General features: G+C 39.9%; 1 protein-coding gene across 1 annotated transcript in view; it reads right to left on the bottom strand.

Moving 5' to 3' along the window:
• SCUBE1 (signal peptide, CUB domain and EGF like domain containing 1) overlaps positions 1-27,281 on the bottom strand; it is a 275,622-nt gene that overhangs the window by 183,762 nt on the left and 64,579 nt on the right. The window contains exon 4 of the mRNA XM_044450905.1: positions 19,989-20,123. Within this exon, the coding sequence (XP_044306840.1) occupies positions 19,989-20,123 (135 nt within the window). The remainder of the gene's footprint in view (positions 1-19,988; positions 20,124-27,281) is intronic.

Below are 27,281 nucleotides of genomic sequence, written 5' to 3' on the forward strand. Positions count from 1 at the left end.
AACAACAGGCAAGTTTGGCCTTGGAGTACAAAATGAAGCAGGGCACAGGCTGGAAGAATTTTGTCAAGAGAATACGATGGTCATAGCAAACACTCTTTTCCAACAACCCAAGAGACGACTCTACACATGGACATAACCAGACAGTCAACACAGAAATCAGATTGACTGTGTGCTCTGCATCCAAAGATGAAGAAGCTCTATACAATCAGTAAAAACTAGACCAGGAGCTGACTGTGGCTCAGATCATGAGCTTCTTGTTGCAAAATGTAGGCTTAAATTGAAGAAAGTAGGGAAAAGCACAGGGCCACTCAGGTATGACCTAAATCATATCCCTGATGAATATACAGTAGAGGTGACAAATAGATGTAAGGAATTAGATCTGATAGACGGAGTGCCCAAAGAACTATGGACAGAGGTTCGCAATATTGTACAAGAGGTAGCAACTAAAACTATCCCAGAGAAAAAGAAATGCAAGAAAGCAAAATGGCTGTCCGAGGAAGTTTTACAAATAGCTGAGGAAAGAAGGCAAGCAAAAGGCAAGGGAGAAAGAGAAAGATACACACAATTGAATGCAGAATTCCAGAGAATAGCTAGAAGAGATAAGAATGCCTTCTTCAATGAACAGTGTAAAGAAATAGAAGAAAACAATAGAAGAGGGAGGACCAGAGATCTCTTCAAGAAAATTGGAGATATGGAGGGAACGTTTCATGCAAAGATAGGCAAGATAAAGAACCAAAATGGCAGGGACCTAACCAAAATGGCAGAAGAGATTAAGAAGGGGTGGCAAGACTATATAGAAGAACTATACAAGAAAGAGCTTAACGTCCCTGATAACCACGATGGGGTGGTCACTGACCTCGAGCCAGACATCCTGGAATGTGAAGTCAAATGGGCCTTAGGAGAAAGGAGTTCGGCTAGGCTGTATACTGTCGCCTTGCCTATTGAACTTATATGCAGAGCACATCATGAGAAAGGCGGGGCTGGATGAATCACCAGTTGGAATTAAGATTGCTGGGAGAAATATCAACAACCTCAGATATGCAGATGATACCACTCTCATGGCAGAAAGTGAAGAGGAACTAAAGAGCCTCTTGATGCGGGTGAAGGAGGAGAGCGCAAAAGTTGGCTTGAAACTCAACATTAAGAAAACTAAGATCATGGCATCCGGTCCTCTCACTTCCTGGCAAACAGATGGGAAATAGATGGAGGTAGTGACAGATTTTATTTTCCTGGGCTCCAAGATCACCGCAGATGAGGACTGCAGCCAAGAAATTAAAAGATGCTTGTTCCTGGGCAGGAAAGCTATGGCAAATCTAGACAGCATACTAAAAAGCAGAGAACTCACCCTGCCGACAAAAGTGCGTATAGTCAAGGCTATGGTTTTCCCAGTTGCAATGTATGGCTGTGAAAGCTGGACCATAAGGAAGGCTGAGCACCAAAGAATTGAGGCCTTTGAATTGTGGTGCTGGAGAAGATTCCTGAGAGTCTCTTGGACTGCAAGGTGATCAAACCGGTCAGTCCTAGAGGAGATCAACCCTGACTGCTCTTTAGAAGGCCAGATACTGAAGATGAAACTCAAATACTTTGGCCACCTAATGAGAAGGAAGGACTTCCTGGAGAAGAGCCTAATGCTGGGAACAATCAATGGCAAAAGAAGAAGGGGACAGCAGAGAATGAGGTGGCTAGATGGAGTCACTGAAGCAGTCAGCATGAGCTTAAGTGGACTCTGGGGGATGGTGGAGGACAGGAAGGCCTGGAGGAATGTTGTCCATGGGGTCGCGATGTTGTTGTGACTAACAACAGCAACAACAAACAACAACAAAATCTAATTAAAAAGGTATTCCTCAGGTATACTACACACACACACACACCATTTTTATGCTTACAACAAAGTGGTTGCAATAGAGAATTCAGGATACAGAGAGATAGAACCAGGTGATACAAGGTCATCATGCTTGTTCACCTTTTGATCAGCAACAGTGCTTATAAAGTGCTTATTATTTAGTTAATTTGACTATCCCAAAATATTGTAAGACGTCCAGATTAATGAGGTTTAATAAGATGCAGCCTTGGCTGTTGCAAGGCTGATATGGATTTAAAAAAATTGGTTGTCTGTGTGGTTCTAAGGATAGTAAAACACTGCAATGTATGGTGTTTTATTTTAATACAATTATTAAAAGGGAACTAGAGAAAAATCCTGGTGTCCCTCCTCAGTTACAGATGTATCATTACTCTTAATACATAAGGGGAATAATGTTAATATTAGCCAAAAGGCTGCAACATTTTAAAAAATAGCCCTAAAATGAGACCCATGATGCTTTATAAATGCTGATCGAAAGATTGCAGTCATTTAATTTTGATGTGAGTGTTATAAATGATTTACGGAATAATTTTAAATAAAGCATCTATCAATATCTACATATCATCTATGGCAGAGCCAAAATTAAACTCTTTTGGGAGTAAACTCTAAAAAGTTCTGAGTTTGGCTTTGGATACAGCATGATAAGGCAACATAAAGACAGTCAAAGTGGTATAATAGGTAAAACAAGGGTAAGTGAATTGTGATGTTCTAGATATTTTGGCTCACAACTTTCATCATTCCTTGTCATTGGCTATGCCATTGCCACTGAACACTGCAGGTCAAAATAACTGGAGGGCCACACATTGCCCACCCCTTGGCTTGAGTGTTACATGGCAGAGACAAGGTTCATTGGGTAACCTTGGACCTATTTCTGTCTCTTACTATCTCACCACACAGTTTATGGTAAGGATGGAAGAGGTCATCTCTCATTATCATCCACAGAGCAATGATGATATTAATCTATGTAACGTATCAATAAATAAGAAATATCACAAATAACTGAGGATTCTTGTGTTCTTGAGACCACTTTAATGATCACTTGGTGTCAGTATTTAGTAGTTACAACAATATGTAAGTTTGCCAGCTGTCCGTTTTGGAATGGAAGAGAGAAGTATGAAATTGATTGAAAAAACATCTTGGGAAAGGGGCTTTTCAAGGAGAGAAGTGGCAACTCCCTTTCAAACCACTCTCTTCCCAGGATTGAAGACATATATACTATCAAATATGTGCAAGCATATGAATGGAACAAAAAACAGAGGAGGGGGACAGGATTTTCACCTGAAAAGGGACAAGTGAAAGGAATGGTTAAAGGAATCTCCTCTTCAGCTTTTCCACCCTAAATGGCCTCTTCCCATACAAGAAATAGTAACTGGGGATACATGCATTTGCAGGAAATGTGTTCTAAGCCACATAGTTCAATCATAGTTGCATTCACCCTTGTTCCCTGCAGGCACAGTAAAACAAAATGCCGTCGCTGTATGAACATCATCAGTTGTGCACCCAAGTCATCTCTTGTTGCCTCTGTGCCTTTCTACTGCATGCCTTTTCGATCCTTTTGAGTGTCTTTTCGATTGTTCTCAATGCTTTTCAGGTGAGTGCTTTTTATCATTCTGAGTACATTTTAAGTGCCTGCCTTCCTGATTCTTTTCACTGTTTTCTCAATACTTTTCTGCTTCACCACTCCTCACTAAAAAATTTGGACAGTAAATACAGTTTTCATTTTATTATACATTACTGGATATATTTACAGATTTTATTAATTGTTTTCATGTTTTAATCAATAAATTTGGCATTTGTGTTATTTTTACCTTAAATTATGTGTATTTACTGTTTAAGTTTATTGAGTAGGTATTGTTTGGTGTCTGGGAATGGATTAATTCACTTTCCATTATTTCTATTGGGAAACACTGCTTCAGACTTCAAACAATTCAGAGGTCAAACAGGCTCCTGAAATGAATTAAGTATTAAGTATGGCACCACTGTAAAGTGCTTGAATTATCCCCTAAAAAACTCCTTCCAGTCCACGAATCCGGTTCCTGGTGCCAAAAAGGTTGGGAATCGCTGATGTGAGTGTCCCTGCTAATAACTTAAGTGCCTGTGCTGTGTCTCTGAGAGTCCTGAATTTTTTCAAACAGCATTTTAAAAATGTTTTTAAAAACATTTATGAGACTGTTTCTAGAAGATTTTGCACAGCATGGATATCATTTATGTCTGGATTTTAGTGAGCTAGGCTACCTGAAGTAGTAGTTGACTAGTTAACCAGCCCAGCACAACATAGCTGAGGATTGTGTCTTTAGAATTCTCTCTTTCACACATACACATGTATTATTTCAACTATGTGTGTGCTCATCTATAATGTTTCAGTTTGGTGCTTTTCTGCCTTAACAGAATATTAATAATACAGTGTCATAAAAGAAATTCCATTCCTTTGAGACACTGCCCAATTTTTAAGCATTCAGAAGAAAAAAAGACAGTTTTACTGTCCAGACAAACTCTGTAAGCTTTAGAAGCTGAATAAGGTTTGCAAAGCGTGCAATTATGTTGAAGCTCATAGATGGGTTGAATGATAGCCTGGAAAGAGCCGTCATGATTGATTCAGGGATTATTTGTTTTTTCTCACTGTCAGCACCTTCTAACTTGCATCATTCTACAAGAGTGGAACATAAAATATTCTTGCAGTCTTATAAGCAAACCAGTCTTTTCCTCTTCCTTTGTTCTCTTCATTACTGTTAGAATTTAGCTAGCAAGGTCCTTGAAGCAGAGCTCTTTTTTTCCTGATGAAATTCTGTCGAAAGCAACAGATATTGATGGAGCTATATACAGGGCTTTTTTTGTCATAGAACGCACCGGAATGGTGTTCAGGCACCTTTTTTTCCAATGGATTTTATGAAGTGATTTTGAATCACCTGTTGGCGTAGCAGGTCAGCAGCAAACATCATTAACATAGTGCCTGCGGGCTGCTTTTGTGTCCGCGCTGCCCGGCTTGGGATGCTGCTTGGCTTGGGACTGGTGCTTGTGGTCGCATGCTGAGTGCTTACTGCCGGCGGCGACATGAGTTCCAGCACCTTTTTTTTTTTTTTTTTTTTACAAAAAAAGTACTGGTTATATATATAACTAAGTGAAATCATACAGAGGTTTTCTTGGTAGTTTACTCTGCTGCTATTCATAAAAGATCTGAAAATTGGGGTAAACAGTGAGATCATTTTGTCAGCTAGGTAATGTCTGAATTGGGCTAAATGGTCTTACTGGAGATCCTTTTAAAACAGCTGGGTTTATTACCTCAGACAAACAATTCTCTTCTCTGACCTACCCCTTCCTCTGCCATTCCAAGCTTTAGAAGTGCTTCTACATTTGTTTGTTTGTTTGTTTGTTTGGAAAACTTATATGCCACCCCATTTGCATAAGCCTTGGGGCGGCTTCCAATCCATAAATAAATATTAACATTCTTAATATTGTTATTGATTCTTAATATTTTCATATCACATATATATGTTGGATACTGGAGTACACTGAAGTATTTTAGAAAAAGATCAGTCTATGCTTTATATACCGCAGCAAAGCCTTTGACTGAGCAAATCACAAAATGGTTTCCTATACACAAAGTCATCAGACAAAGATGTATTTTACCTCCTTGCATTCAAGCCATACACAAAACTTATAAGAAAAGCTGGTTTAAGACCAGAGAAAACAGTGAATATTGGCAGAAGATACATAATTAATTTAATGTATGCAAAAGGTACCATATTACTGGCAGAAAGCAGCAGTGAATTGCAACAACTTCTGATTGAAGTGAAAGAACAAAGTGCAAGAGAAGGATTGCAACCGACCCTTAAGAAAACAAAAATCATGATTATCAAAGAATTACACAGCTTTAATGTCATCAATGAAGACACTGACATTGTGAAAGATTTTGTATTCGGTTGCTCAATCATCAATTCAAAGCAAGAATACAGCTAAGAAATTTGAAGAAGACAGCCTTGGAGGGCTAGCAATGAAGGGACTAGAAAAGATAATCAAGTGTAAGCACATTTCAGACCAAGACCAGGATCATCCACACTATGTATTCCCAATAACTATGTATGGATGTGAAAGTTGGACAATGACAAATGCTGCCAGGAAGAAAATTGATGTGTTTGAAACATGGAGAAGAATTTGCAAATTCCTTGGACAGAAAGACAAACAAGTGGTCCTAGGTGAAGTCATAACTTTCCCTAAGACCTAGAGAATCTAGGAAATACAAATGACAAAACTGAAGCTGTTGTACTTCAGGCACAGCATGAAAAAATAAAGCTCACTGGAAAAAACGATAATGCTAGCAGAAGCTAAAGAGAGGAGGAGGATAAAAGGAAGACCAAAGATGAGATGGATTTGATTCTATAAAGGAAGACACAGCTTTGAGTTTACAAGAGCTGAGCAGGACTGTCAAGAACAAAATATTTTAAAGTGCATTCATTCCTAAGACTGCCATAAATCCAAGATGACATGATGGCACATATCTAATTATTTATTTTATCTTTATTGTATAAAAAAGCTGAAACTGGGAGATTTACAACAATTCCTAAAAAACACATACCACAAATATAATAAAACAGAATAAAACTTCAGTATACAAAATGAAAAACAATTTGAACAGTTACAATAATTTCAACACAAACTGATATAAATTTTCACTATATGTCACTAAATGCTATTGGATGCATTGGAAAAGAGGATAAAGTAACACCCATATCATTCATACTTTTAATTGATGAAGGAAGGAAAAAACCCATGTCCTTTCCTTACAGATCAGTGATTTTTAGATTTCCTACAAACAGGGGCACTTTTCCTGGTCAATTTTTATTTATTTATTTAGACAACTTATATGCCGCCCCCTTCGCATAAGCCTCAGGGCAGCTTACAATCATTAAAATCCCACATATAAATACAAAAAACACATAGAATACAGTTATTTTCCGAATAACTCCTATGTGGAAGGCTTACATCAGGGGTGCACAAACATTTTGACCCCCAAACCTCCATTGACTGCTAGGGTGCCAAGGGCCACATATGCACAAACACACATGTGCATGCACTCATTTACATACTCACATTTATCTTCATACTCATACAGCTACATACACATTCAAACACATACTACATGGATACATGCATACACCCTAATACAATTGCAGAGACTCTTTCCTCCTGCACCCACCAATCAGGCCTTTTTCTAGTCCTGTCACTGGTAAGGGAAATCTCAGGCTTTCCCTAACCAGTGCTAACAAGGGAAACTCTGGATAGGTTCCCCATGACTCTGCAGGTTGCACTGAAGGCAGACAAGAGCTGCATGAAGCCTGTGGAATGTGCACTTCTTCTTTTAATGTTGCAGAAAATCCCTAGATAGATTCTAAGGCAGACTCTCAGTTCTCATATTCATACTTGTACATCTAGTAAAAGGAAATTGTGCTTTAGAATATGTCCAACATTTCCCTGTATTAGCACATTCAACATAACTGATCCTCCCACTGAGGTGCTGCTGGAAAAATTCTGAAGTGCCTCAGACTTCCTCAAAACAGTTTAAAAAATGAGGTATCTAGGCTTTTATGTAGTGAATTAGCCTCCCTCGAATCAGAGTCTCCTCCAACTGGGAGAAATTCAATGCATTTTTACATGCTTCTTACATGGAACCATACAAGCACTCCTACAGCAGGCAGCAAATCTGCTGAACTCCCTTTAATAACCCTTAAGAACAGTTGCTGCATCCAGTTTAAGTAATTCCAACGAAATTATGTTGCTTTCTACTTTGTTTAAACACAAACTGCTGCTTGTACATAAATTGTAACAGCATAGCCTGTAGAGCACTGCTTTCATACCACAACAACTGCAGGTAGGTTGTGGTATGAAATGTAGGCCGTGAAGTAGATGGCCAATTCAAGAACATTAATGTCCCATCAGGCAATATTTAAGCTAAACCATGGTTAAAGACCCATCCATAATAATTAGACAACTGAAAAGAATAGAAATATGATAAACCCAATTCACGTGGATAGCTTTGCTTCACATTAAAGGTGAAGGAAAACTATATCTGCTTCAAGGATGTTGATCCCTGTGACCAAAGCAGCATTTTTTGGCCATTTGGGGACGGGGGCAAGGTAACAGCAGGATACAATGGTAAGGAGGATTTCCACTGCCTGGAATCACTATTTGAATTACTGTACCCCAACTTTGGGCCTTTCAGATGAATTGAGTTTGATAGTCTATCATCCCCAGCCAGCATAACAAATTTGTTGGCTGGGGAAATGGGGTTCTGCAATCCAGCATAGCTGGAGGGCTTCAGGTTGGGGAAGGCCAATTCATATTTTGCCCTCTTAATACTAGCTTACTAAAAGTCCAACATGTGAATTAGCCTTTAGAAGAGATGTCAATATCAAGTAATGTTAGTAATTGTATATCCCATGTAAAATATGGAAATATCAGTGTAATATGTTCACTGACAAATGTTGATGAAAAATATTAAAATTCTTCCTATACCTTTCAAGGTATAACCTTTCCCCTATACCTTTCAAGATGGATGCTAACATTTAAATATTTTTTTCTTGGCCAGGATTTCTGACTGAGGCTAAAATTCTTCTAAACCAGTTAAGTGTGATATGCCTTGAGGAGCTATGGTTCAAGGTGCACAAAGTATAGTTTCTGGCCACATTAACCCAAGCATTGATGTATTTTGACTGTTTCCCCTGTAGGCAGAGACACATCAGAGCATTTAACCAACTTAAATGTTTTCGACAGAACTGACAGAGAAATCCACAAAGTCAAATGATATTCATGCTATAGTAATGACATTTGGTTCAACGCTAATTTCAAAATAAATCACGCTAAGACTGAAATACCTACATTTTATAATAAAGAAGTAGAAAATTGTCAAAAGCTCTAAGGCTGGGATGATCCAAGGTATCGTCATCATCCATAAGAATTTCCTGCAGTTGGATGGCCTTTTAATTGCTTTTTTGTCATGACCTACAGGAATCTGATGCTCCTAAGAGTATGGAGCCCACATGATATCATTTGTCAAGCTGGAAGTGCAAAGGGGGCACAGGCCAAGTTCTAAATGCAGAACACATAGGAATCAGATGCAGGGAAGCTGTAAACAAGCTACACACATTGCATTAAAGATGCATCCATCAGCCTGATTTTTACTAGCATTTCCCTCCATGGAGCAAAAAGCTCCCATTGCACCAGTGATCCCAGTAAAAACTTGACCCCACCCCACACAATTGTAAGGGGAAAAGTCATAGCTTGTGTATAATATGCATACTTAGTACAAGACAAAGAAGGAGGCAGCAGCTGAAACTCCAAAGGGTCAAATGCAGAGAATTCTCTCTAGCCCAGGTAGTCTGGTAGGTGGCCTCCAATATGCAATTATGCAAGTAGCAGGGCTTCAGGAATCTGGAGGGATCAGTACTTTGTCTGGTCAGCTGCTCAGACTGAGGAACCAGACCTGAAACAGCAATTATTTAAGTTACTACATTTCCCAATTTCTGTACAGGCTACCCAGAGTGGAAGAAATTAGATATTCTTTTGCAACTAGCCATACTAGAACTGGGCTTCCATGGTTGGCTTTTCATGATTCTTGTTTTCTGAACCCTTCATGGTTTTTAAAACATGAACTGCGGTGCAATAATTTCCCTTTCCCAGTGATTTCTAGGAACTGTAGTTAGGGTTGATCTGCACATACATTATCATGTTAGCTGTAACATGACAACCCACAAAGGGTTCAACTCAATCAGCTTTCCTATGAGTGCCCTTTTTTCCCCTCCTAACAAGGCAACCTGAGAGCCTGAGGGCTATTTTAGGTGGTGTTCAATCCATGCTATCTGAACCCAAGAAAGCAATTTCATCGTGAGTTTTTGAAAAAGTCTAGAGTTGCTTGAAAGAGCAGGGGAAAAAACCATTGTTGCTTCTTGAGATCACTTTAAACTCCTGAACTCTGCTCAGAAACAGACCCTGTACTATTATTGCCTTTCTCTCTGGCTTCTTCTGGTTCCTCTGGTCCTACCCATCCAAGGTGATTTTGCTACTTCACTTTTCAACTTTTTTCCTTTCTTTTCCTTTTGAGCCAGCTGTACACAATCTGTACAGCAACCTTGAAGGAGCCTGTACTTCTGTCAAGTTTTGGTATTTCTTCTCCTGTGGTCTGCCTCTACATATCTTCATCAAGCTTTTTGTCAGGCTCCTTAAAAAAAGAAAAACTCTCAAATTTTGTAATTGATGTCCATTCCAGTTTATTTTGACCTTCTTACAGCCTATTAAAATAATCTGGTATGCAAACTATTTCATTTGTGCAACTGATCTGTCCCAAGATTGACCCCTCCTTCTGCAAAGACTTCAAAATATTCATTATCTGTTCAGTCTAGTGAATTAAGCACAGCTCTAACCTCCCCTTTGGCCTTGTCTATATATGGGAATCTTTGGCCTGTTATCTGTCCTAGAGCCCGGGAAACAGTTAAATCTAGAAACAGTGTGGCAGTTGCTCCAGGTGTTGTAACAGGTACAGTTTCCAAATCTTTGTGTGGTATAATGTATCTCTCACTATACCTCCTGATGGATCCTGCAGAGAAAGTTAACATATCTTCCCCACACACTCTTCTCATTCACTCCAGATTCATAAACAGGATTATCACAAGAATTGTGTCCTGACTGCAGTATGCGGGTATCTGGTACCCTGACTGAGGTGAAGGAAGCTTCACACCTTCAGGGAGTTTGGGCACATATCTGGACTGAAACTGTATGTAGCACACCATAGACCTATGGATACATCCAGAGGCCAGGAATTTCTGCACAGCACCAGTCATGATGCATGTTTTTCTCCTGGGTTTCAGATGTGAATTTGAGGCTACATGTGCTTCTCCTCATGCATATAAAATACTTTGAAAAACTTCCATATTCAGTAAAACAATACAATGCAATATTATAATAACAATAATAACACAGTAATAGAATAATTATAGGTGCTGAAGAGAGAGAAATAATCTGTAGGTGTGTTGGTAGGTACAGAGGTGGCAGAGGACCTGGGTTCTTAATAATCTGCATTGTAGTTTATCCAGAGCTAGGTGAAAAATTTTGTAACTGTAAATGTTTTTATAGCATGGTGATCTAGGCACTTGTGGATACATACGCACTGGTGCTCTGGGGAGAAGTTATGACACAGCTTTATTTTAGATTTAAACACTGGGAGATAAGGTAGCCATGGGCAAATTCTTCACCAGCCCTCTTCACAATGGTAAACAGCCTCCTTGTGCACCCCTCATTTTAAGAAACTGGCTTTTGCACTGAAACAGTGGCTCATAGGTCCATGCCAGAACATTTAAACAACATGTTAACTGCTACTGCAGCTGTCCTAGAGTTCCCATCACACACAGTTTTGGTAGCACAGCATGCTTTTTACGTGCTTCCAGATGTGGAGGAAGAGCAAATACTAGATGTGAATGTCACTTGCCACATTCTGCACATGTTTAAAACAGGTTAGGCAATGCTCCTTCACAACAACACTCAGCTTCCAGCACCCAGAGCTGAAAACAACTCCATGGCCATGAGTAATTGCACAAAGTGCTCCTCCACACTCTCTGAACACCCCCACCCCATCCAACACCAGGACAATGTGATGGGGTATGTGCTACCTTGACAAAGTGTGAGACAGATTTACAATTATTATTGGAAAATAAGTATGGGCAGATATCAATCTGCAACAGGTCAGAGAAGAATTTTCCATCAGGAGCCAACAAAGGTAAAATACACCCAGAGCACTGAGCAGACCAATAGCAAAAAGGCTGCTTACATAGCAATAAGATTGTAGGATGGGATTTTTCCCACAAAGACCCTTGGGATATGTGTCTGAAGTGGGCTGGAGGTTTGAGTTTGAAACAAACTACAACAAACCTTAGAAAGTCTAACTGACATTCAATACCATCACAAGTTAATCAGTGAACAACCAATGCACCACATCTTAATGACAGGATGCTTTAATGTGACATACAAACCTGTCCAGTGATTTAAAGCACCATTTTTAAAAACATTGTCCACTTTCCATTCTGATTTGTCCATTGTGGAAGTATTCTGTGTCTGCTGTGGCTGTGTGCAGAATATCTTGGTTCATAAGAGGTAACAACCATGTCTGTCCATTGTGGTCACTGTGTTGTAGGAAATAGAAGAATGTCCTTGCGCCCAGCAGAGCTTTTCTCGACCTGGTGCCACTAGATATTTGAACTACAATTTTCATCAACCCCACACTAGATAGCCACTGGATAGGGATGGAAGTCATAATTCAAACTCTAGAGAGGCAACCAGTTTGGGTAATGTTGCCCTATGGAATAACACAAACCGTCCTTGTAGATGCACACTGCAATGGGCTATCAGAAATGACAGTCAGACCATCTTTGAGGGAAGGCTGTCCACACCAAAGTTTCCAAGAATCTGATACTTGGAGCTTCAAAGCCAAAAAACATAACTCATTCTCTACTCTAGAAGATCTTAGCCCTGTTCTTTCTCCTCATACATGGTAGGGAAGCAAGATCACATTTATTGGGCCTACTGTAGAAGTTCCTTCCAGTCAGGTATCTAAGGTCCTTGACTGCACATTCTAAGCGTACACATGTACAGCTCTATAAAACCCTGTCTCACTTTTTGTTGACTGTGAAATTAAGAGTAAGCTCAGTAGATGTACAGAGGTTGTACAGAGGTTGGAGCAGAGTCAACAGGTTCATCCCACTCCTCTCTCCATGGAAGTTCAGAATACAGTTTTTGTGTTTCAGAAACTATTTAAGTTGGTATGTCAACTATGTGGCAAGGATTATAGACCAATCCAGTTTGTGACTAAAAATGATGAGTTCCATGTGCAAAACAGCCCTTCACAGGCAAAGCAAAACTGAACAGAGCTTCAATATCAAAAGTAAAGAGAAGAAAACTAATATGCTTGTTTTAGTAGTACATTCAATTCTGCTGAAGCAAAATGTTGTACGAATTCCAACAGAAACTTCCAACATTGACTCTGAGAAGGCTTCTCAAGATCAGCCACCCCATCCAAACTAACTCCAAGCAGCTGCTTAGCTCAGCAAATTGTAACTTGGTACATATTCTAACTCTGTACATACCTGACCAGCCTTGGAAGAGACTAATAGCTATAGGCTACCTTGCACATGCAATTCCAATGGGGACAGAATCTGTGCAATCTGATGATTCATGTAAAACACAAAATAGTCCAATATTTTAAAAAGTCAAAAAGCATTTTGCAATTGTGTCTCCACATACTTTTCAAAAGAAGTTTAAACAAGCAGGCTGTATTCCTTTAATCAGGGACTCTGTTCCCCAAGTAAGGTATTCTTTGTATAAAATAAGTTCACAAACATTAAGCATCACCCCAGACATCTTCATTACTCATTGTATAGCAGTGAGGACTTAAATCATCTCTACCCCAATTTTCTTTGTAAACAAGAAAGTCTCTCTCACCATAAAAACATTCAAGTTCTCTCAATATGCATTTTAAATGCTTTTGAAGTTCCACTTTTCATTCATTTCGTTAACTTCTATCTGGACCAGCCAAGTTTTCCCCTCATTACAACTGCAAGCTTTATAATGTGAAAATTGAAATAATTACTCTATCGCAATGTTTAGCAAGTGGTTTTCATTAAGTCTCCAATTTACTATAGTTTTCTCTGTTGGATATCTTTCTATTAATACAATGGACAGAAATCTGAACAATTTATACTGGCAAATAACTTCAAATGTATAACAAACTTTAATATAAAGCTCCATGTTTCAGAGATAGTCTAATCTGATAGTATACAAACTGTCCTAAACTGATATTGTACAACTATCCTAAAGAAAATGATATGGTTAGAAGGCCAACATTTACAATGGAGTTCCCTAACTAGTCATAGTTTAGGGCTTTCTGGTCGCCACAAAAATCAGAGGCTAACAATTTGCATTACGGCCATAACATATGCTATCTGTACTCTTCTGTAGACAAATAGGAATATTCACATCATTACCTAGTGAAGGCCCAGGCTATCTGCAGGGGCAACATACTACAGTTACCTTGAATTATTGAGAGAACACAGTTCCAGAAAACACTTGAAGTCCAAAATGGGTCTTCTGACAAAGATACTGACAATAATTATGTTGGTAGGGTGGTCAGCCATTGAAAAAGGAGGCTGACTTTAGCCACAAAGTATCCACATGGGTCTTCTGACAAAGATACTGACAATAATTATGGTGGTAGGGTGGTCAGCCATTGAAAAAGGAGGCTGACTTTAGCCACAAAGTATCCACATGTGCACATGTACATCAGCATCCTAATCCTTGAGGAGCTGGAGGTACTGTGGTGACATGTGAGACAAACACACTGTTTTTGGTGGAAGACTGGTGGAGAATGTTGCGCTATCAGAAGGTCAACCTCCCTTGTGTTTTAGAACACCATTGTGTCTACCTAATGCTGCTTTGTTTTTGAATAATGTTAATTTATGGCTCTCAGCTTAATGTATTAGGAATCCAAAGCACAGATGATTAGGAATCCAAAGCACAGATATAGAGACTCTTTAATTTTATATTATTCGTTTTAAATATTTAATCACAGGCAAGATTATCCATCTTTAGCAATCAAAAGTATGGTTTAATTCTATGGTTTTGCTAAATCAGGGTGATCCAACACAGGGCCTGTGAGCTGCCTGTGGCTCATGAGGCCTTGTTCTGTGGTCCTCTTGCCTCTCAGAGCCCCCTTGTTTTCCCCAGAGTCTGGATCCCAGTGATGGCATGTGCATGATTGTGGTGAGCTCAGGGTGGGCTGGTGTCCTCACAAGAGCTCACTTCAGCACATCCCACATTATTATTATTATTATTATAACATTTCTATGCCGCCCCTTGCCGAAACCTCGGGGCGGCTTACAACATGATAAAATACATTGAAATACAATAGTACATAATAAATTACCATTAAATATAAAAATACAAAAAATACATTGATTTACAAATACAAAATTAAAATTATCAGTATAAAATAAAAATATAGGATGAGAAAGAGAAGGAAGAAGAAGTTGCCCAGGCCAGATCATATGTTTTAACAATTGAAATGATGTTTAAATAAAAAGGTCTTTACCTGGCGCCGAAAAACCAGTAACAACGGTGCCAGGCGGACCTCTTTGGGGAGTGAATTCCATAGGTTGGGCGACTCCAGCTGACAAGCATTTGTGCTTATCAGCAGGCGTGGGCAGGGAGAGTTCACTGGCTCAAGTACAAGAGGCTCAGCCTGCCACTTCCAAGAAGGAAGGAGAGGCCAGGGTTCCTGTGTGGGAGAAACAGGGAAGAAAGGGATGGGCCACCCCAGAGAGTGGTCACTTGCTTGGGCTGTGGTCAGAAAAGAAGCTGCTTATGATCTCTGTAGAGATTAATGGTCAGCTAAATATTTTAATTGTGCATATTAAATAAAATAAATATATTGCAAACTTTTTAATGTATAATATGGAAGTATAATTCATAGTGTGGCCCCTGGATTTCATGTTGAAGTCCTCATGTGGCCCTCAAGATACAAAAATTTGGACCATCCTGGTTAAATAGTCAATGACCAAAATCAAACTGGAGGGACTGGTTATGAGGGAACATCTATAGTTTTTCCATCTGTATTATGCTGCTAGCTACAGTAGTAGATACACTCAGAAAAGTATTTTGATTAAACGTTGTGACTTACAATGGAAGAATTTGCAAATAAAACAGCAATTTACAGGGTGGTCATGTTGTGTTGATCATCAGCTTTTCATGCTATCATAAGCATGGAATCAATTTAAATGATTATTATATTTAGTATATATTTTCTCTGTCTTTCCAGCTCTCATTATTCATTACTATCATCTTGCTGTTTGCTAATTGGTACCTTTTAAGTCCTGAAGGCAAAAAGAAACCTTAGTTATTTGGACCTCCCAGATTCAAATGCCCCATCTTCATAACATACACTAGGTCCACCAATCTATTTTTTTCTAGATGCATTTCCTATATACATTATACATTAATATATTGTATTACATTGTTCTTTGCTACACCAAATGGTGGAACTGTGCTGTTGAGAGACAGAGATCTCCAAACACTTGGAGACAAGCACGTAAGACATCCACAATTACTCACATTATCCCTTTCACGTAGCCCCTGTGTGACTTTGAGTATCCACATCTGCCCTGCACAGTTGATATGTTTACCATGCAGCACCCAAAGACACTCAAACTAATGCCTTAAAAATAAAGTGCTTGAACAGTGAAGATGTGAGTTACTATTAAAATGAGGTTTGACTATGCACTTAGGAGTTGTAACCCAGATGGAGCAGAGTGTAAGTGATAAGCCATGGTGTGCCCCCCCCCATCCCCCACCTGGGGTCAGGTAGGTAAAGCATTCTTCTACATAAAGAATTTTTCTACATTTTTAAATAATCCAAATGAGATGCAATCTCATTTAGACAGAATGTTTAGACAGAAAATAGCCCTGCAGCACTCAGCATTTCCCAACCATTGGCTACAACTTTTTTTCCTAGGGGTGCACAGAATTGCATTCTAAGTCCTGCAGCATTTTAAAGACCATCAGTTTTATTGTGGCACTTTTGTGGACTAAAATGAAGGAGCCTGATTAGCTTAACTAACATTATTTGGTTTTAGCTTAACTAACGCTATTTGCTTTTGTAAACAGCTGCTTGCATGAAAGCTTGGTTAGCTTAACAAACGCCATTTGCTTTTTTTTGTAGAACTGCTTACTTTAAGGAGGAAAAAGGGAAGGCAAAAGAATGGTGATAAAGAAAGACAAAGAGGTAGTGTGAAGAAGACGACCCCCTATGCAAGGTCTGGCACACGGTGATCACACTCCCCCTGTGAGGGTATTGGACGTAGATAAGGGGGCCTGCACGAGGTCAGGCATGCAGTGGACATGCAGACCCCGCAAGGGGATTGGGCAAAGGGTCAGGCAGACCCTGGGAGGTGATTGGATGAGGGAACAATGGGGGTGAGATTGAGTGAGAAAAAGTAAGGAAAAAAGCTATAAGAAGGATGAGTTGGTGGAATGCGTGTGTGTTGCTTCCTGCCTGCGTGTAGGGAGCAGACACCGGTTGCTTTGCTCAGCTGAATAAAGAAACTGAACAAATCTCCGCCTGACTGGACCTCATTGGCACTTGGATTAGCTGGTCTGTAAGTCACCTGGCTAGCAGGGACATCAACAAAAACTCACTTCTTACATGATTTCAGTTAGATCTAATGCATTCAGTGGGATCTAATACATTCAGTGGGCTCAAATTTTGCCACAATAAAATTGTTAAGTCTAATGCATTTTCATTTATACCTAACAAGGAAAAGTTTTGTTTTATGAATAGGACACCACTCCACTGTGACTATCCTTGAAAAGGATTAAACTTCCAGGTGCCGGTGTGTGTGTGTTTGTGTTTGTGTGTGTGTGTGTGGGGTGGGGGGGGGGGAGACCTTTCATGGGGCCTATTTGCTAAATGGTACTCAATTTGGTCTTTTCCACTTGGATTATTCTCCCTGATCTGTTTTGGAATCTTCATGTTTGGATCCTTTTCCCAAGCGGTTTACATTGGCCTTTTGCCAAACCAAAGTAGATAATGTGTCTCTTTCTGGTTCTGGTACCTAGAGAGCTGTGTTTTCTATTTTTACATCAACTGCAATTTAACTTATTTCAGATGCAAAATTAACTTTATAGGGAAATTCAGATTAAAAAATTGGCAAGAAAATGTTTGCTTGGCTTAACTGGCCAGACAAGATGTTTTTACTTTGGATCAGCTTGTTGGTCCTGATGATAATTTTGTTACTATTCTTTGGTATGTGGGCTAAATATAAATTGTCAGTATGGCTTCATGGCAGACTACGCAATTGAAACATTTCTTAGAATATAGGTTTGGTCAGGCTGCTTTTACGGTATCAGAGCTGTGTGTATTATTTGAAGCACTGAGGTTTAATCACCCTACAATTAAAGTTAATTAATAGCTAAACTCAGTGAATAAATATGAGACATAGGATCTGAAGCAAGAATGGAATAATCAGCTGAAACACCCAATATTGCCCAACCAATTATTTGGTTGTTTTTGTATTGAACAATAAAAATAAAAAGTCTAATAAATTTTACACAACAGAAGATTCTTTTTTGCAAAAGAAAACAAGGTCTACCAGCTTTAAGTTTATTTTTAACACTTTTGAAATCAGTTTAATAAATTATAAGCATCTTTACTGTAAATTTAGATGCCAGGTTAAGATATTCCTTTTCTAGCAGCATGCATGCATGTATTCATTTTCTATGCTGTCCAGTAGCTGAAGCTCCTTGGGGGGTGAACAACCAATCTTTAATCTGTTGCTTTGTTACTTTTACAGCTTTAATATTTTAATGACCTTACTGTCTTGATAATGTATTGTGTTGATATTTTCACTGATGTATTTATTCTTTTAGTTGTAAGTTATTGCTGTTTTGGGGCTTTTATGATTGTAAAGAGCCCCAGATGCATTCACCACTTGGTGACACAGAAATGTAATACATACATACATATCATGCCCATTTCTCTTCTATGTTCCGTAAGGGATGAAAGATGCTTTGATCAGAAGAATTTCCTTCAGACAGCCTCATGTTATCAAATGAAGTGCTTTATCATTATTGTACTAAGTATGATAGCCTAGAACCAATAGCTGCATTGCAAATACCAGTTGCATACAGGACTGCTGTTTTGCAGACAAAGGCTCCAATTCATACACCAGGCTTCCTCATTCAAGTCTGGGAAATTTTCACTTTGCCAAGCATTTCCCCCTGCTGAAGGAACTATTTGTGTAGAGCAGCATGACTCTGCTGGAGTTTCAACTTGGAGCCCATCATTCCTGAAACATTTCACAAACTACCCACTAAAGAATATGAAGTGATTCAGGAAAAAAAGGAAGGGAAGTAAATTTTTCCAGATGTTATCCAACTTACTTGAGGACACATAGAAAAAATATTTATCTCTCACTGACAGCTTGAAAAGTCCTTGAGTTAAAAAATATTTGTATATGTTAAGGAAACATTGTAGATGAGGAATCTATAAATTTTGACTGATAACTTCATAAGACTTAGTGGGATGCATCATAATCCTGTGCTGGATCTCAGTTTTTTCATGCATGAAGCCCCAGTCTAACTTCACAGCACTCTAGCTAAGTGTAAATGGTGAATGCCCCTGCCAGAGGCATCCTTTCAGGGGCACACATATATAAATAGATCTTCCTGAATGTGTCCTTTCCATCAGTTCAAGAGCCACCCCACATAAAACTGAGTAATCTCCCTCATCTGCAAAGTCATCCAACACATAGTAGAGGAGTCTCAAGCTTACAACCTAGATCCAGATCAAGCCCACAGTTAAAGTGGATGTTGGCCCAACCAGGAAGGTCTACAGCAGGTGGCCTTCATCTTTCCCTGGTGAGACCAGGCATAGCAGAGACCCTGAAACATTTATTTCCAAAGATGTATTTCAAAAAGATCATATATTTTATCTACATATGCATCTTAAAGGTGTCATTACATGTTTTCAATGAGTCAGGCAAGGCAAAAGAAACCAACTAAAGAACACACTTCAATACATCATATTGACAGGTTTATTATTGTCTTTTTTTTACTAATTTCATGTTTCCATGGCAGTAGAATTAAAACAAAAGAGAAGGATATCAAAGCTGACATACAATGCCACCCAAAATCAATGGACAGTGCTAGAAATAAACCTACTAACAAAACACAGCAACATGCATTCCAACTTATTTTTTCATTTATTTATTTTTAGTCCTCATATCCTTCTGTCTCAGGTTCCTGCTATTCATTAGGGAAAGTTACTAATTACAATTTTGTAATTACAAAAGTTACTAATTGCAATTAGAAAAATTAAATCATATAAACTAATTGGTAGTTTCTACTATGCCTAACAGGCCCACCCATTTCTTCACAGGAGATTATCACAGAAAGTTAAGCACATTTTCAACATCCCACTGCCTAAGGGACCTGAAGAGTATGAAAAAACATAAATCTCACTAAGTTGGCAACAACCTTGTAACAGCCCAATGGAATTATCTTAGGAAAGTGCATTCATCATTGACGGGAAACTTACCATTGGAGCGGTGAATACAGGTGTGCTGGTTATCACTCAGGAAAAAGCCTTCTTTACACTGGCATTCATAGCTTCCCATGGTATTGACACAAATTTGCTGGCAGCCGCCGTTGTTATCCAGGCATTCATCAACATCTAGATAAGCAAATTTTAATAAGAACTGTTAATACACATGGGGAAAAGGTGGTGTCTAAGTATGAACTTACCATGTCCCGGCTAGATTTAAACATAACAGTTTTGGTTTAAGCATACTTTATTGGTTTAGAAAGGAGTGTTGTGCCCATGAGTTCTTTTCCTTTTTCTCATGTACCACAATGAACAACTTCCCAAATTTGTTAAACCAGAGATTAAATTTGAGAATCAGCTCAAGCCATGTCTCTTGAGAGTGTTTCTTGTGATAAAATTCTTCATAATTCAGTCTTGGAAAACCAAAAATTCACTCACTTGTCAGCAGTAAGAGATGAGATTCTGACAGTTTAGAGGGATCTCCTCAAACTATACATCATCATCATCATCATCATCATCATCATCATCATCATCATCAAAGTCAGTTTCAACCAGAAATCTTCTACCCTTAAATTAGATGTATGACACTACTGCCCAAGAAACAGAATTCAGCCTTTATTAATTTTATTTATTTCCCCCATTCGTTTCTTTTGCTTTGTGTATTTTTGCTTTGATGTTGCATTTTTCCTAGAAATGTCCATGAGAGGATGAATGGAGGACATGACCATGCATATACTAATTTATAATTATCTTCCAAACCTGTATCCAGTAAATACATCTGTGACTTCAAGATGTTGGCAAATGAGGGTCTTAAAGGACAAAGAAGTCAGAGGAGGAAGGGGGGAGGGGGAGGCACGATGTGTGTTACAATTGTGTGCGTGAGTGTGTCGGTGTAAGTTAATTTGAAAGGCAGGAAAAGGTGGCAGTGTAACATATCTTGGATAGGAGTGACAATACATGTGGACCATGAGCCACTGGTTCAAGACCAATCTTTCTTATTATCTGCTAAGCAGATGGTGGTGGTGATGAACATAGCACTTTCCTCAAAATCTTAAACCCCATTGTGGAATTCACAGAAGGAAATGGTGACCACTAACTTAGATGACTTTGAAAAAGAATTAAACAATGTTATTGAAAAGAAGTCCATCAATGGCTATTAACCATTACAATAATATAGAACAGTCATTTTCAGAGACAGTATTCCTATGAGTACTAGATGCTAGGCTTAACAAGAGGTAAAGATCACCACCTTCATTGAACACTGGTGAAAACCAAACAGTGAACTAGATGGAACTGTAGCCTGATCCAGCAACAAGGTTTTTTTTAAATCTGAGATAAAAGTTTAATTTACAGATTCCATTTACAGATGCGAAACTGAGATTAGCGGAGTGTGGTATGTGGTGAAATCTTACCATTGTTTCTGCTGTGTCCTGGAACATCCTTCCAAAAGGAAAGCACCATGGTATATTAAAAACAGAGCCAACTTCTTATCAAACATCAAGTGCATTTACTAGTCTGCAAGTATCTGTCATCACTGCCATAATGTAATTGGGTACTCATCTCCTTCCACAATCCTAGCTTCAAACATTTCAACTTAAGGCAATTGAAGTTCATTTAATGGGTCAATTTATTGAAGTAATTTTTTCTTGAATCATTCAAACACTCACTCAAAAGGAACAGGTATGGCTGTAGCACTTTATCAATACATAAATGGAAGAATATTTTTAAAGATATTGACACAGTCCTAAGTAATCCTTGTTCCTGCCATTTTGCAGACTGTCTACTTAGTATTCAAGAGAAAGATTGTCTCCCCTTCCCCTTGAAGTCTTTACAGTCCTTTAAAACAGTATTTGTCATTTTCCATCTTAAAAATAAAAGAAAGCCATTCTTATTTTTCTTCCTCTCATCTTCTTGGTAATGTCTTACACCATACCATTGAAATGACATACCTAATGTGACTGAGGGAAAGAAAATACACAACATGAAGACATAATACAGGAAGAGACAAAGAGGGAAGAAAATGACATGAGATGGTTTTTCATGTCACACCAAGCTACCCAATGTATAAGGCATGGTGGGCTTGTTCACTGAACAACCAGTGATAGTGCTAACAGATGATCAGCTCTCTGAGGCTTATCGTTTTTTTGAGGGATCTATACTGGGAATTTTTACCAGCACTGTAATGCCTGACTCACTGCTGCATCACACACTATTTCTGCCATTATATCTCAGATTTTGTCAAAACTCTTGAATCATAATTCTTATACAGTATATGTTGCACTTCTTCCACAGTATGTTTTATACTATGGGATACACTTTTGGTACTGCAGGAAGGAAAAATGACTTCAGGGGATTGGTGAGCTGGGAAGCAGTGGTGCTTTGTTTGTAAGGAAGTGTCCTATCAGGCATTGTTTAATCAGTAATTAGTTATGGGAATGTACAAACATGCAGAGGTGTGGCTCTATAAATAATACACATCTCACTTTGCTTGAAGTGCCAGCTAGGAACAACTAGCTGAAAAATGTTCTGATGTACCTTAAAAGTAAGACATCACCTTCAATGTCACTTACTTCTGCAAAAACCAGCCCAGGGGAAAGAGGGGTTTGCTTTGGCTTTTGGGAAACAAGTGTGATTTTTTTTTAAACCTCAACACCCTCAAACCAGCAAACCAGATTAACTGAGCTTTAAAGAGAAAGACACAAAAACCAAATAAACCTAGAAGGATCATTTCCTGGCTTACATTACCTTCCAACTCCTACTTCTGCAAATGCTTTTTGATGTGATACAAGAGCACATTTTCAATACAACAGAAACTGTGCTGTATTCACGGGCATATGCACCAACAATGGTAAATAAGTTTTGCATAAATATTCCAACAATGCTTCCTGATAAGTGGAAGGGCCCTGGTTTTTGACTCACTCCCACCTAGTCTAGGGACTTTTGCAGGACAAATCTGTTTGTTTCTTTGTACATTAGCAGCTTTTTTACTACTGGTCCACTGAGTGTTCTGGACATGACTTGCCTTTGCTAGCTCCCAATAGAAAGTTTATTTTTAAATCTCTCTTGTGCACTTGGCTGATCACTATCTGCCTATACTTGTTTTTCTAATAAATTACCTTTGGTGGTTTTCTTGACTTGCCTTGCCTGGAAAGCAAGATGTCTGCTTTATCTGCCTGGGAAAACAGGGTTTTCCTTCCATCCCTCCCTCACATCTCTTCCTCTTTCTGATAACCTTAGAAGGGTCTTCTGTACTTGATTTCCAAGAACTGCTTCTACATCAGCCCCCTGCCTCATCTGGCATGTCACCCCACTACACCATCAATTTGATGCCCCCTACACACATTGCCCACAATATCAAGCAAGGAGTGGTTACCTCCGCTCCTTTGAGCGGAACTAGTTTTTATAGCTCATGTTTCTTATGAAGAAATACAGCTATGATGCTCTTTAAAATAGTATTTATTATGAAAACATTATTACTATCGAGTTATTCAGGCACTGATTGGTAGCATTAGAACATACGCATTATCCTGGCTAATAATCAAAATTTGCTAAGCAATGCATGTCATGGAGTAAGAATTTTAATGGCAAGTTGCTTGGCTCATACAGAGAATGCTACCAACAGAAATAATCTGTGGGATGGATACTGTACAAAAGGGATCTCCTATGCATTCTGAGAATTAAATGGGATAAGCTAGTTATCAATGAAATGAGACTTGTACAGGAAGTGCTCTCCTAGGTATGATTTGGAGTAGAGGAACGGGTTGGCAGAAGAATACTTACTGGGAAAGGATGCTTGCATGGACATTGACTGCCATTATATTAGTGGAGTATGGAAGTTAACCTAGTGCATTTAGGAAGATTTATCTGTCATTCATGCCCTCTTATATGTTTGCTGCACAGTCAGTCTGAACTCTACAATGGTCTTAACATGCACTGAATCATAGCTGTGCAGATATTGTGTGCCTCACATTGGGTAGTTTCTCATGACATGAGACAGAAGTCAAATGCTTTCAAACACCAAGTGCATTTACTAGCCTGCAGTTATCTGTCATCACTGCCATAATGTAATGAACCCAGTTCTGGAGTACCTACATGGTAGGAATAGTTTTCTGAAACCATGGAGAGAACCGTTTGTTCTAAGTGTTCCATGCTTCACATGGCTTATCTAGTCATCTGGACCTAGGATCACCAGGAGCAGTACTTGATGAAAATAAGTTTGCAGAGAGTAAAACCCGGCCATTTTTTAAAATGAAATTGATTTCTGCATTATAGTGTTAGAGCAGCAGATCATGGGCCTGATTTCTGATCCTATGGTCTCAAAAGTGGTCCAGAATATTGAAAATGCCCTGCAAAATCTCCAAACAGCTTCAATATAAGGCAGTGCTCACTCGCAGCAAACACACTATTCTGCTATGAACCGTTCCTCTAAAATTGCCATGATCATTTCACCATGGTCTCCATTCAAGTCATCTGTATCATCTATATATTGTTGAAGCTTCTGTGGCTGAGGGTTTCACCATAGCCCTGACTCTCCCCACTTCATCTTCTACTTGCAGCATGGAAGAACAAAAGGGCCATTAGATATTCAGGAATCAGTATCATGCAGCAACACTTGAGTAGCACATTCAGGTCATTGCAATGCTCAGTCATAGCAAGTCTCTTCATGGGATATTTAACAGATTCTTCTGTGATTATTGTATTCCCAGTCCTTTTCAAAGTAGAGTACAGGAGGACTAGCAGTCATCTATCACATGGTTCAGTGGTAGAGGCAGAAAGATTAATGGAGAACAGGGGGTGCTGGCATAATTTATTTACTTATTTTATTAAATTGATAGCCTGTTTTCTTCTTATAACAAACTCTAAGTAGCTTATATCATTCTCCTTATCCCCATAACAGGAACCCTGTGAGGTAGGTTGGGCTACGAGTCTGTGACTGACCCAAAGTCACCCAGTTGGCTAGAACACAGATAGCCTGAGTCCCAGTCCCATGCTTTTAACCACTACACCACACTGGCTCTCTGCTGAATCGTGAGAAGGATTCAGTTGGGTGTGTTTGGAAATATCTACCCCAGTTATGGCTGATGATGGGGACAAGGAGAGAAGCTCTGGCTACCTTCTCTTTTAGGGGAACACCCTAGCAGAGAAGAATGTGCTGCGGTTCGGAGGAAGAAATGCTCTCTCCAGAGTAGAGTTGAGACATGCTCCGATGAAATGGATGACCTGCGTGGGAATAAGGGATGATTTCTCGCGGTTAATGCAAAGTCCAAGATCGTCAAGTAAAGCACAAGTTTCATGCACAGCTGAGACTTCTTGTCTAGTCTGTGACACAATGAGCCAATCGTCCAAATGTAGGTATATCTGTATGCCCTGAACCCGCAGGTATGCGCACACCGGAGCCATACACTTTGTGAAAACTCTGGGGACAGTAGCGAGGCCGAATGGCAAAATGTTGACTTCGAATATATCAGATCCGACAGTGAAATGTAGAAAGCGTTTGTGAGAAGGATGGATAGAAATGTGGAAATAAGCATCCTTCAAGTCCAGTGAGGTGAACCAATACTCTCTCCTCAGCAACGGAAGGATATTTTGTAAAGTGGTCATCCGAAACTTTTTAGGTTTGATGTACCTATTAACATCTCGCAAGTCCAGAATAGGACGAAGACCACCGTCCCTTTTCGGGACCGTAAAATACCTGGAAGAGAATCCATGCAGCCCCTCAGAGTGAGATAGCCGTCGAATCGCTCCTTTACGAAGTACCTGTCGTGAGGTGCAGCCCGGTATGTAAACATTCCACACATTCTAGAGCAATAAAACCAAAGTCCTTTAATGCTAATTGTCTACAAGATTTACAATTCTATAGATAAGTTCCCTAATAGCGGTCCTTGCTAAGCAGATGTTAGCCCTATAATGGCTTCTCTTCCTGAGCCCACGTGGGATCATTCTCCCAAGTCACGCCTTTCCTCCCTCTTACGCAGTCTACTTTGCAGCTGTTCAAATTGGCATAAAATACGTCTGTTCTGGGCTCTTGAAAAATCCATGACACCTATTGTGTCTTCTGTTTCTGGCTCAGGGAGATCAGCGGGGGGGGGAGGGGGGAGGCAGTTTGCTCTGCCTCCTTCTGAGTAGAACTTGCAGCTTCCTCTTTCTCATGACTCTCTGTCTCTGATAAAGGTCCAGGTGTTTGCTCAATGTGCTGGGGCTCAGAGGAAGACGCAGCAGCTGGCTCGGCCATCCCTGCGTTGGGTTGTGGGGTCGATTCTTGGGCACTGAGTGCCAAGTGCAAGGTCTTCTCGTGAGTCACTGTTTCTGTCGGGGCTTCATTCACGACAGTAGCTGGTAAACTTCGTCGCATAGTATCGAAGAGCAGGGTGTAAATCGAATCGGGCTCGACGGAGGAACAATGTCAAATTCTACCCTATATCCGAGCTGGACAACACCCACCTCTCAGATGTAATGGACTCCCAACTGGGGAGTCGGCTTTGGAGCCAGCCCCCAAAAGGGAGAGGGGAAGGTGGGGAGTGGAGAGATGGAATGGTCCGTCCGGACCGTCAACACTGACGCTTCTCAGTATCAAAATGTCGACGGCCCTGAGAGAAGTGCTGTTGTGGTTGCTGCCTTCGGCGCTGTTGTCTCTGTTGGTACTGGTGCCGAGGCTGGTAGTGTTGACGGTAGGAGGATCGAGGCCATGCCCACTTATGTTTCTGCTGAGGAAGTTCCTGCGGTGTGCCGTCATACGCGATTCATGGATCGACTTCAGCTTATGGTCGGTCTTCTGATGAAATAGCCCGGTACCATGAAACGGCATTTCCTCTATCCTCCTCTTCATTTCCTCAGGGAAATTGCAGTTTCTCAACCACGTGTGGCATCAGAGGGAAATAGCACTGACCAGTGTCCACATGATGCCTTGCAGTGGAGAGCTGTTGTATCGCCACGTGCATAGCTTCTTTTATGAAGACCCTGGCTAAGTCCACTTGATGGTCTGGAAGGGAAGAAGTGATGTTCTCCAGCTTCTGCATTATGAAATACTGGTAACGTGCCAGCGTCGCTTCATAGTTCAATATGCGTAGGCCGAGCCCAGAGGCCACATAGACTCGGCGCACAAGCATATCGATTTTCCTCCCTTCCTTATCCCGAGGAGCTGTGTGACCCCTCGATTCCCTGCCCTGGGAGGACTCAACCACCACCGAGTTCGACTACAGGTGACGGAGTAGGAATGGGATGTCTTCCTCCTGAACCCGGTACATGGCTTCGTACGGACAAGACATAGCCTGTGGTTGAGCCAGTTGG

This window comes from Varanus komodoensis, unplaced genomic scaffold (assembly GCF_004798865.1).
Source record: "Varanus komodoensis strain SLA01 unplaced genomic scaffold, ASM479886v1 scaffold69, whole genome shotgun sequence".
Classification (NCBI taxonomy): Eukaryota; Metazoa; Chordata; class Lepidosauria; order Squamata; family Varanidae; genus Varanus; species Varanus komodoensis.